Below are 12,714 nucleotides of genomic sequence, written 5' to 3' on the forward strand. Positions count from 1 at the left end.
ACTATTCAACTCTCCACTGTAGCACAATAGCAGCCATGGACAGTGTAGAAATGAAAGGGTGTGGCTGTGTTCCAGTGGCACTATAGACGTTGGCTAGATTTGGCCTGGGAGCCTGGGTTTGTGGACTCCTGATAAAACCCTAAGTAGTTCAGTGTGCATCTCCTATGAGGAAGGACATTTCCCTGCATGGCAGAATAATCACTGTCACACGTATTGGACAATAATTCCATAATAATATTTCAAATCCAATTCATAGTGGAGAGGTATTTAGTTTACACTGTTGGATTTTGCATATGATTATTTAAGTCTGCTGAGGAAGAAAAGCAATTCTTTTTCTATATCTCTAACAGTGAGAGTCACCTGTTCTAATTTCTGGCCTCCCTCTTCCCCAGACAGGGGCTGAGCCCCAGGTGCTGGAAGGGCAGCTCCATGCAGCTGGGGGCCTGGGGCTCAGTTCACAAGAAGATCGTGGAGGGATTAAGTTGCCAGTGGAGATTTGCTGGTTGATGGTTTTCTTGAGAACCTCAGTGACAGAGGGAGTGATAAAGTGTGGGGTACTCTGTGCCAGGGCTCACAGGGGGCCAGGAAGGCCATCTGGTCTGGCTCTAGGTTTACTGAGGGACTCAAACAATTTGGGTAGCATTTTGTGATTTTTTTTTTGGTTCAAAAATTAATTTGCTAAATGTGATTGTTTAAAGTATATTAGAAATAGTAATGCTGATTTGATATGTCTTCATTTCTAGGAGCCTTGGACATGTGAGTCATGTCTGGGAGGCCCTGGAGGGGCTCATTAGGGCAGTGTCTGTCAGTAACATCAGATCAAGGACTCTGGAGTCAAACAGTCTGGGTTTATGAGCTGGGATATTTTTCGTTAGATCTGCCTTTTGTTTTGTTGAGCTCCTCATCACAGGAAATAGTTAAGCATAGGCTGAAACATTGTCTCAAAAGGTTTCTATGGTAGATTAAACATGGCTGGTGGCAAATTCTTTGCCCCTTCTTCCTTTCAGAGGCAGGGGTCTATTCCCCCACTCTTGAATCTGTGCCAGCCTTGTGACTAGCTTTGACATATGAATGCAGTAGAAAGGACTCATGTAACTTTTGTGGAAAGGTTATAAGAGATTTGCAGCTTCTACTTTTACCTCTCTTGCAATGCTCCCCATGCTTGGAGGCTGTCCCAGAAGAAGCCCTACTATCCTAGACTGTCATACTGAAAGGAAGCCCAACAACCATGCAGAGAGGAAGGGGCTAAGTGGAGGGACACCAAGGCACCAGACAGTGAGTGAAGCCTTCTTGGTTCTGCCAGCCCATCCCAGTGAATGACCCCAACCAAGTGATTGATCTCAGCTGATACCCTGTGGAGCAGAAGAGCCAACCAGCCAAGCCCTGCCTGAATTATCAACCCACTGAATCATAAGCTAATAAAATGGTTATTGTTTTAAGCCACTAAATTTTCTGGTAGTTTGTTACTCAGTAATAGATAACCCAAAACAGCTTCACCAAAGGGATTTATGCATCTTAGATAACTTTTACTATGTCTTTCAACACCAAGATTCTAACATTCTATGAGTTTTACATGTAGAAACTTACCAACAACCTTCATTTAATACTTTCTTTCTTTCTGAGACTCTATGCGGAGGTTTTTTGTTGGGGGCGGGAAGGAGGGAAGGTATAAACTCCCTGCTCTCAAAAAGCTTACACAGTGCCAGGAGAGGGAAAGACAACTATACAGCCAAACGCTAAGCCCCAACCACACCAAGGGTCCTATAATTTGGAACATAGGAGTACCTTTGTGAGTCTGAGCATGATCAAAGGCAGGAGAAGGGAAAGGAAATTTGTAGAACAATGATGGTTTCCAGAGGGAGAGAAAAAAAGCCCACCACAGTGGGTGGAACCAGACATAAACTTGGAAAGGCACGTTGTGCAGCCCTTAAATGCTATGTTAAGGGGTGGACTGTCCTCTGTGGGCAGAGCAGGATCTTGATACAAAGAGGGGCATGACTGGATCAAGTTTTGGGAGCATAACTGGTGGCAATGGTGTGATTCAAGTGATGAAAGCTTGTGGGCAGGGAGGCCAGGTGGGAGACTTTTGTAGTGGTCAAGGGGTGAAATGACAAGGGTCTGGACAGAGTCTGTGACAGTGGGGAAGGAGAGAAGGGATGGACATAGAGAAAAAGTGGTGGTGAAATCAACAGGGCTTGGCATCAATTAGATGTTGAGATGAGGGAAAGCAAAAAGCAAAGGCGTCAGAGTCACCGGCCAAGGGAAGTGGGGATGGTGCACCCTCCTGCCATGAGGACCTGGGGAGAAGATAAAGGCTTGCAGGAAGGTGGAGGTGCTTGGATTGGCTGCCCTAAGGAGGGAGAGGGTTGGAGGCTGGAAGAAAGAAAAGAACCACGGTGAGAAGCCTGGTGCTGGAGGGAGGTGGATGGGCTCACTCACTTCGGGCCACTTGTGCTGCAGATATAGGCAGCTTCTGCTAATTCTCTAGGTCATAGAAAAGGTAACATTGACAATTCCTTTTAGAATGTAGAAAAAAAATCCCAGAATCTTTGTGTAAGGTTATAGAGGGAACTTTAAGATAGAAGATAGAGACGGCTGGAAACCTGTTTTTTTAAACCATTCTGCTGTGGCTGGTGCCATTTGAATGCAATTTACATGCATATAAAAGTGCTTCTGTAGGAAAAAAAAGAGATCATGAAGCCAGATAAAATTTGCATTTTTTTCCCCTCCTGTTTTCTTACTCCTAAGACAGCTTCTGGATGTGTCTTCTGTTCAAGACCACAGAACATGGCTAAGTAAGGATCCTGCTCTCTCCCTCTCTCTGGGGTCCTGTGACCTTCCTTCTCCACTTTCAAGGTGAATGCTTGAAGAGAAAAAGGGAGTGAAGGAAGAATCCATTATGTAGACGTCCCTGGGTAGGTGGAAGAAGGATGGATCTTGTCTTGTCTCTGTTCTGCACCTGGGAAGAAAACTTGTAATCAACATCATTAGCGTGGAATCGAACAGACTTTAGTTTTAGGAGCTAGACTTAGCCTACAGACCTAAAGTTATAATTTCCATGCCCTTGTTTATGGGAGGCCCACAAGGAATTTCCTTACAAATGATCTATAGGGAAGTCCTTGTAGGTGCCTGAGGCTTTTTACCTTTCTGTGGTGATCTGGCTAATGCCTAACGTTAGTAACAGTTGTTCATTTGGGAGGGGATGTTGCATGACTCACCCTCCAGGCTTGGCCTTCCTTTATGCATAAGGAGCTGGGGGGTGGTCCTGAGATTTTCGTGTTCTGGAAGGGTCATCTGAGCCATCTCCACTTGCTCCCCCAGGTGCCTGGATGGTGGCCAGCTTCTCCACTCCACAAGGGCTCTCTTGTCACAATCTCCCATCACATCCTGTGGCCACATCCAGATGTCTCTTGTGGCTTCTGTGTCCTTATCTTTTGTGATGTCTCAGCAGCCTTCAGCTCAGTTTACCACTCCCTTTTCCTGGAAATACTTTCTTCTCTTGGCTGTCTCCAGACTTGCTCCTTCCAGGTTTTTATCCTACCCCTTGGCCTTCCTCCCCTTCTCTGGCTGCAACTCTTTCTCTCAACTTCTAAATGGTGGAGTGACCTGACACTGGTTGTTTCTCTTAATTGGCTTTGTTTCTCTCAGAGATATCATTAATTCCATGGCTGAGCAACAACGTGTGTAGCAGATGATCTCTTGGTCAATATCTTTAGCCTGAAGCCCCAGGCTCATGGGTCCTCCTGCCTGTAGCAGAGGGTGGCATTTCACACTCATCCGAAATAATATTTTGACTTTTTTCACTCCAGCTGCAGTGGATAATTTCATACTCAAAGATGCCCACATGTTTTGCAACACTGGGGACTTTGCCCTGGTCATTCCCTCTGCCTGGAAACTTCTTGTCCCTGATTGTCACTGGGCTGCCTCCTGCTTATTGCTCTGGTCTCAGTTTACATCACCCCCCCAAGAGGTCTTCTGGTCACACAGCCTAAAGGAGCCTCCTAGATTCTGTCACTTACACTGTTTTAATTCATTGCATACTATTTATTATTTTGTGATATTTCTTGATTTCTAATTTATTTGTTCAATGCTTCCCTCCACTGGGAGGCAAGCTCTGAGAGCGTGGGGACTGGGTCTGTCTTTCTCACTGCTATATTCTCAGTGCCTAGAACAGGGCTGAGTCTCATAGAAGCTTAATAAGTAATTGTTGAGCAATTAGAAGAAGCCACTTAACTTCTTTAGCCCTTAATTCCTAACTTATAGAGAGTGGGTCATAAGGAAGTTAGAATTTTGTCTACCTTTAAAAAAATTAAAAAGTTGATCATCAGATAGAGAAAAGTTCTCCATCTAAGCCATGTCAGAAGCAACAAAAATCTTGTCATCTTTAAAAAAAGAGATTAAAAATTCACAGTTATCTCCCCTTTTCCCTGTTGATCCATTAAAATAGTATCAAAGGACTGAAAAAGTTACAAACCATAAGGACGGGAAGACGCGAGAGGAGGGGAGAATAGGCGATGTTCAGAAGTGTCTGGAAGCTGGAAGACGGAGGGAGCGAGGTGAGGGTCCGGTGGGGGCCTGCAGGGAGTGTTACCGAGAACTCGGCACTTGTCCTCGAGGCTGCATCAGAAGAATGAGAACAAGTGTTTTGGGGAGGAGGAAAGAGAATTTTTATTACTTTGCTGGCAAAGGAGGAGAAACGGTAGACGACCTTGTCTCAAAATCCAAATTTCCTGAACATAAGCAGAAATACGGAGCTTTTAAAGGGAGGGCCCCTCAGGTCTAGGCTATTGTGGTTAGCTATTCTAATCGTCCCATCTTTGCCAAAGACAAAGCCCGTGAACTCTGCCAGCCACCTACCTGGGGGCTGGTGCCACCTCGGATGGCTGAGTTACCTCTTTTAACAAAGGACTTAACCTGCCTCAGGGATGCAGGCCAGGCTGCAGTTCCCAAAAAGAGTGGGGGACGTTTTAAAGAGACAGAAAATGTATTTTTTTCTTCAGGCCCTTCCTTCTGTTGCATATTCCCCACTCTCAGTTTTACCCTTCCACATCTATGGGAAGAGGGGATGCTACTCTGTTACAGGAGCAGCTGCGCGCAGTGAGGCAGCTCAGCCCGGAACCCCACAAGGCCCAGGACTTGCAGGCACCGGGTACCGTGGAGGGTGGGGCTGAGAAGGTGGGAGCGGCTGCACATTTCCGTGTGGAGTGGCTGGACCCAAATGTCTCCATTTTCCCACATTTCTTCCAGACTACTCTGTCCCTCCCTCTGACTGGGAGGAGAAGGGAAGTTGAAAGGAAAAGGCTCGGGGCTCAGCATATCAGCGGAGGAGAGAAGGCAGGAGAGGGGCATGTGGGAAACAGGGTTAAGGAAAAATCTGAACTCTGAACGGTGGGACCTGGAGCCAGGGCTTCCCCTCGGGTGTACAGGGCTGGCAAACATTATTTGTGGGGGTCTTTGTCTATACTAAAAATTCGAGCCACATAAACTCAGCCTGTTAGCGCTATGCTGATGACCCGATCTCATGTGCTCCTGTGATAAAAATGCTGTTCTGGCCAGCGGGCATCAACTGCTTGCTAGGCCACCCTCTTGGAACCAGGGCCCACCCACTGGGCCCCAGCATGACTCTGTAAATATGAATCCTTGAGTCCCTTGGGGCATCTGGTCAACCCCTGGCATGGAGGAGAAGACCAGGGAACACCCTGAAGGGAAGAAAGAGAGGCCGCCAGGGCTCACACAGGACCTGGTCTGGGCACGGGGGACCTTACCTGGACAACACTGCCTGCCCCTGCCGTCCTGGGGGGACTATTTCTGGCCAGTCCTGAGGGGGAACTTGCGGAGGAAATTTACAAAGAAGGCACTTTAACGCATGTTTTCCCCTGAAGTACGGGGCCCAGGCCAGGGACCCTGCTTGCTCGGGCAGTCTCCCCACCAACTCCTGGAATGTCGGTGGCCAGACATCACCCAGGAGGGATGGAGGAACAGACAGACAGAATAAGAACAGACAGAATAAGCTCAGAGCAAGGACCTCTAGATGCTGACATCTGAGAGTCCCTCAGTGAAATGGCTGGTTTCTCAGACAATCGCCCTAGAGTGACGCCCACCTCTCAATGAAGCCCCGACCCCACTCTCTGAGCCTCCTATTCAGATATTTACTTTTTCTCTCTTGAATACAGTCTGAGGAAAACCTTTCACATGAATGGCAAGCACCAAATCAAACAAACTTAAAACCACACAATCACAGGGGAAGAAAAAGCTCTAAAATCCTCAGAGAGAGAAGTTATTGCATTCATAAAACAAGTATAAGATACAATGAGGAAATAGGGACAGCTAAAGAATAAGAAATCTGGGAAGTTACAAATGCAATGGCTGAAATAAAAAATTCAGCAGAAGGTTTGGAAGATAAAGTCAGTGAAATCAACTAGAAAGTAGAGCAAAGAAGACAAGTGTTGTTGGAAAGTAAGAGAGAAACGACAAGGCAGTTAGAGGATCGACTCGAGAAGACCAGCATTTAACAAATAGGAATTCTATAAAGAAAAACGAGGAATGAGAGGAGAAGAAATTATCAAGAAATCCTAAGCAAAGATGTATTAGACTGGAAAGACAAGAGACTCCAAATTAAAATACCCTGGAGTGCCCAACACAATCAATGAAAGAAAATGCCCTCCAAGGCCCATCATTTAAAAAAGTTCAGAACATCAGTGTTAAAGAGACCCTAAAGGCTTCCAGGGCGGAAAATGAATGCCTCGTGCAGGAGGATGAGAAGGAGAGTGGCAGTACTGGGTGCTAGAGGACAAGGAAGTCTTCATGATTCTTCAGGAAAATGATTTTTCTTCAAATTCTATGCTCAGCTAAGTTAACAATTCCATGTGAAAGTAGCATATAGATATTTTTAGACGAGTAAAGACTCAGAAAGTGTCTCTGTGCATCCTTACCTGAGAAGTACTGTAAGATATGTCGCTGCAAAATGAGGGCATGGCCAGGAAAGAAGCAGGGGCCCCAACTCAAGGAAGACCAGTGGCTTGGTAGGGTGGATGGAGAAGAGATGTAGGTAGCAATCAGCTCAGGTTGGAGAGGAAGGAAAGATGTCACCCGGTGCAGGGGTGTCCCTTGGAAGAAGACAGATGCTGTGTCGTCTGTTATAAGAAAAAGCACTTGGTTAAACACAGAAAAAAATTTACTACAGCTGAGAGAAGTCTGGAAAAATCCAATATTCAGCTTCAAGATAAAACAGTTATTAACCCGGGAAAAAAACAAAAGAAATTATTGGAAAGAACAATCTGTCAATGATCAAATTTTAGTGACTGTAAGATGTCATTAATTGTAAAAACATTATTTTATGAAGAAAACCTGTTGCCTACTAAAAAGGCAAAGTGTAACTTGTAAGACACACCCACATTTCAGAGATGGTAAGAAGTTTAAAAACGTACTTCTTGACATTGGTGAAAATAGCCCCCTATTTGGCTTTGTGGTGAACTGTATACTGATTATTGGTTTCACCACAAATTGCGATGCAGATTTATTGCGAGGCCGAGGAGAGGGAAAGTTTGGGTGTTCGCCTCTGTGGGAAGGAGAAGTGCTAAACACAAAGTACACGTACGAAGAAAGAAAGGCAGCATTTAATGTCTGGAATCGATAGGTCAAGAATTAGCAGCGTTAATCAGAAATATGGATGTAACCACTTGAAGGAACAGCTAACATAGTTGAAAATGGTGGCCTCTGGGCACTGGCGCAGGGTTGGTTGGGTTGCGCTGGGGTGAAGTGATTCAGAGAGCTGCTGATTTTCATCTGAAGCCTTGGCTCATAACGTATGTGTACCATGTACATGTTACTTGGATGTGAACAGAGGTAGAAGAAAATACATGCACATGTGCATGCACACATGCACACACACACACCTTTTTTTGGAGCTTACAAGTGGGACAGAAATGGGAGATTTAGGGTCCCAAACCTACTTTCTCTTTAAAATATCTTATCTAGACTTAAGGTTCAGACTTGATTGTATCCTGCTTAATTGGCCTCTAGGAAGACCAGGCATCCTTCCCTGGTCCTTCATTCCTTCTGCCCCCAAAATGGAAGCCCAAGCGTGGCCCAGAGCTCTCTCATCTTGCAGCTCGCTGTGGAGTTCGTACATTGCTCCACAGCCATGTCGCCCAGGTGGAACAATGGCCACTTCATCGTGCAGAGACTGAGGCTGGAGGGGCCGCCACTGCCTGCTCAGCCCGACCTCCTGCAGACAACCAGAGGTACTTATCCTCTATCTGAAGTGTCACGGTCACCTAATATTCTGTCCCCATGACGTTTTAGAGGAAAGAGGAAGAGGAGAGGAAGCGAGGCGAAGAGCAGATTCGCCTCCAGGAAGAGCAGAGGGCGAAGGAGCTCTACTGGACGCTGAAGCAGGCGCAGCTGCACTGCCACGCCAGCGAGAAGGAGGAGCGCGAGTGGGAAGAACAGTGTGAGTAGAGCTGGCTTCCCGGACAGGAGGCCACCCCCGCCTGCCCACCTCCCCCCGACGCTTACTTGCGTGCTCAGCATTTCCGTACACTCACGCACCCCGTGCGCCCTTACCTGGGGCCAACCATGTGCACGGCCCTGCTGCGGACCCAGAGGGTAAGGCCTCTACCCTCGAGGAGCTTACCTGCCGGTTGGGCAGAGGGGTGGGGAAATTTCTTATATTAAAAAATAAAATCCTGCATTTACTGAGTTGCCAATCATTTCCTGGCTCTGTGCTAAGCCCTGGAGATCCAGAGATGAGGAATCGTGGCCCTTATCTTGGAAGAAGTCACTGATGACAGCAGCAGATAGACACACAGGCTAAGGGCTGTGAGGGACAATGCAGCATATGCCGTTGCAGCCCAGAGCGGCCATCCTGGTGGGCTTCCTGCGGAGGTGCCATGAAGTGAGTCTTGGTGGTGACATAGGAATAAGTGAGTCACAGGGGCTGGGCAGGGCACTCCAAGTGGAGGCTCCAGCATGTGCAAAGGCACGGTGACAAAGGAATGTGGCATGCCTAAGAAGTACGGGGTGGCAAAAACTTGGAGAGTGGCAGGGGGGATGAGAAGTTAGGTGGGAAGGGGAAGGTGGAACCAGGTTTGGAGGGTGCTGTTTTACTACGTACCTGGGATCTGTTTGAATCGGGTGTGGTAAGACACGCAGGCCCAGAAATGATTCTCATGAAGGAAGACACTTTTACTCACGATCCCCAGAGACAGGAGGCATGGCACGCCATGCAGGGCCATGTGGGGAATCACCAGGGTTGGCTGGGAGACAGAGGGGTGGGGGGAAAACGTGGGCAAGAGCCTTTATTGTGGTTTCCTCGGGAAAGGTAAGGCGAGGCAGGAGACGCAGGCTTGTCTGGCTTGAATAATCTTAGTGGGCTCTGGAGTGCAGGGGTTGGTTCTAGTTTTGCAGCATCTGGCCCTGGGGTGATTAGGGGAGACAGATCCTGGCCTGGAATGTAAGAGACTGATACAGGAGGTGTCAGGGGACCTGGGCTTTGGATCGGGTGGTTTGCGTATAAAGGTGCACCCACAGGCAAGTCCTTTACTGTCACTTAGAATTGGCTCGCTCTGGAGGGGGCAGTGTCTCCAGAATCAGCAAGGCCGCAGATGTCAAAACATCAGAAACTACAGAAACTAAAAAGGCACGATCAATACAGGTGGACAGTGGGGAACTTCTGAAGGCGAGTGACACAATTCTAGCAGGGTTTGGGGGTGAGAGCCAGGAGGAGGCACTTGCAATGTACACTATAAAGACAATTGGAACTAGGGCCACACCGGGAGAACAGAAATGAGAGGTGTCTTCTGCTGGCCAACCCTCTGGCTCTCAGCATGTCTTAACCTTATGCCAGATTCACTCAACAGACTTTTCAGACTACTTTAAAAAAAAATTGAGATATAACTTACATACCATAAAAGTTCTTTAAAGTGTGCAATTCACCAGTTTTTAGTATACTCACAAAGTTGTGCGACCACCACCAGTATCTAATTAGAACATTTGGATCACTTCAAAACAAAACTCTGGAACCAATGGCCGTTACTCCTCCCTCCGTTACACCCCCGGAAACCACTAGTGTAATTTCTGTCTCTATGGATTTGCTTATTATGGACATTTCATATAAATAGGATCATACATTATGTGGCTTTTTGTGTCTGACTTCGTTCATTTAGCAGGTCTTGAAGGTCCATCCATGGAGTAGCATGTATCATTCCTTCATTCCTTTTTGTGGCTGAATGATATCCTAATGTGTGCATATACCACATTTTTGCTTATTCACTTATCAGCTGTGGAACATTTGAGTTGTTTTCACTTTTTGGCTATTTTGAATAGTGTTGCTCTGTACATTTGTGTACAAACTCAGTTCTTTTGGGTATATACCTAGGAGTAGATTTTCTAGGTCTATGGTGTCTTATTCCATTTTCTGTTGCTATAGCTGCATATCTGAGACTGGGTAATTTATAAAGAAAAGAAATTTATTTCTTACAGTTCTGGAGGCTGGGAAGTCCAAAGTCTAGGAGCCACATCTGTTGAGGGCCTTCTTGCTGGTGGGGGCGCTTCAGAGTCCTGAGGCAGAGAAGGACATCACATGGGGAGGAGGAGGTGTACTGAGCACCAAACTGGATTTTATAACAGACCCACTCACTTGATAACTAACCTACTCCTGTGATAACCCATTAGTTCATTAACCCATGAATCCATGAATCCATGAATCCATGAATCCATGAATGGATTAATCGAGAGCCCTCATGATCCAATCACCTCTTAAAGGCCTCACCTCTTAACACTGTTTCACTCGGGATTTTCAATCTGAGTTTTGGAGGAACAAACATTCAAACCTTGCATATAGTAACAATGTTTAACATTCTGAGTAACTGCCACACTGTTTTCCAAAGTGACTGCACCATTTTATATCTCTACCAGCAATGTATGAGGGTTCTAATTTCTTCACATCCTTGCCAACACTTAAAATTGTTTGTGTTTTTTATTATAGCCATTCTAGTGGGTGTGAACTGATATCTCATTGTGGTTTTGATTTGCATTTCCTTAATGACTAATGATGTTCAGCACTGTTTGATGTGCTTTATGGCCATTTGTATATCAATTCTGGAGAAATGTCTCTTCAAGTGCTTTGCCCATATTTGAATTTTTTTGTTGTTGTTGAGTTGCAAGAGTTCTTTATATATTCTGGATATTGATCTCTTATCAGATTTATGATTTGAAAATATTTTCTCCCATTCTTCGAATTGTCTTTTCACTTTGTTGATAGTGTCCTTTGAAGCAAAAAGTTTTTAAATTTTGATGAAAAGTCCGATTTATTTATTTTTTGGTTGCTTATGATTTGTGTCATATCTAAAAAACATTGCTTAATCCAAGGTCCCAGTGACTTACACCTCTCTTTGTTCTAAGGGATTTATAGTTTTAGTCCTAAAATTTAGGTCTTTGCTTCATTTTGAGTGGGGTAGGATTCCTACTTAATTTTTTAAATATGTGGCCATCCAGTTGTCCAAGCACCATTTGTTGAAAAGACTGTTCTTTCTCCACCGATGGTCTTGGCACCCTGTTGAAGATCAATTGACTGAAAATGTAAATGTCTATTTATGTCCTCTCAATTCTATACCATTGATGTGTCTGTTCTTATGCCAGTACCAAGGCTGGAGGGGCCGCCACTGCCTGCTCAGCCCGACCTCCTGCAGACAACCAGAGGTACTTATCCTCTATCTGAAGTGTCACGGTCACCTAATATTCTGTCCCCATGACGTTTTAGAGGAAAGAGGAAGAGGAGAGGAAGCGAGGCGAAGAGCAGATTCGCCTCCAGGAAGAGCAGAGGGCGAAGGAGCTCTACTGGACGCTGAAGCAGGCGCAGCTGCACTGCCACGCCAGCGAGAAGGAGGAGCGCGAGTGGGAAGAACAGTGTGAGTAGAGCTGGCTTCCCGGACAGGAGGCCACCCCCGCCTGCCCACCTCCCCCCGACGCTTACTTGCGTGCTCAGCATTTCCGTGCACTCACGCACCCCGTGCGCCCTTACCTGGGGCCAACCATGTGCACGGCCCTGCTGGGGACCCAGAGGGTAAGGCCTCTACCCTCGAGGAGCTTAGCTGCCGGTTGGGCAGAGGGGTGGGGAAATTTCTTATATTAAAAAATAAAATCCTGCATTTACTGAGTTGCCAATCATTTCCTGGCTCTGTGCTAAGCCCTGGAGATCCAGAGATGAGGAATCGTGGCCCATATCTTGGAAGAAGTCACTGATGACAGCAGCAGATAGACACGCAGGCTAAGGGCTGTGAGGGACAATGCAGCATATGCCGTTGCAGCCCAGAGCGGCCATCCTGGTGGGCTTCCTGCGGAGGTGCCATGAAGTGAGTCTTGGTGGTGACATAGGAATAAGTGAGTCACAGGGGCTGGGCAGGGCACTCCAAGTGGAGGCTCCAGCATGTGCAAAGGCACGGTGACAAAGGAATGTGGCATGCCTAAGAAGTACGGGGTGGCAAAAACTTGGAGAGTGGCAGGGGTGATGAGAAGTTAGGTGGGAAGGGGAAGGTGGAACCAGGTTTGGAGGGTGCTGTTTTACTACGTACCTGGGATCTGTTTGAATCGGGTGTGGTAAGACACGCAGGCCCAGAAATGATTCTCATGAAGGAAGACACTTTTACTCACGATCCCCAGAGACAGGAGGCATGGCACGCCATGCAGGGCCATGTGGGGAATCACCAGGGTTGG

The 12,714-nt window shown here is 46.6% G+C and overlaps 1 protein-coding gene across 1 annotated transcript in view; it reads left to right on the forward strand.

The window, feature by feature from the left end:
• SH2D4B (SH2 domain containing 4B) overlaps window positions 1–12,714 on the forward strand; it is a 72,312-nt gene that overhangs the window by 25,771 nt on the left and 33,827 nt on the right. The window contains exon 4 of the mRNA XM_012663248.1: window positions 8,305–8,452. Coding sequence (XP_012518702.1) covers window positions 8,305–8,452 — 148 coding nt within the window. The remainder of the gene's footprint in view (window positions 1–8,304; window positions 8,453–12,714) is intronic.

This window comes from Propithecus coquereli, unplaced genomic scaffold (assembly GCF_000956105.1).
Source record: "Propithecus coquereli isolate 6110/MARCELLA unplaced genomic scaffold, Pcoq_1.0 Scaffold80, whole genome shotgun sequence".
NCBI classification, from domain to species: Eukaryota; Metazoa; Chordata; class Mammalia; order Primates; family Indriidae; genus Propithecus; species Propithecus coquereli.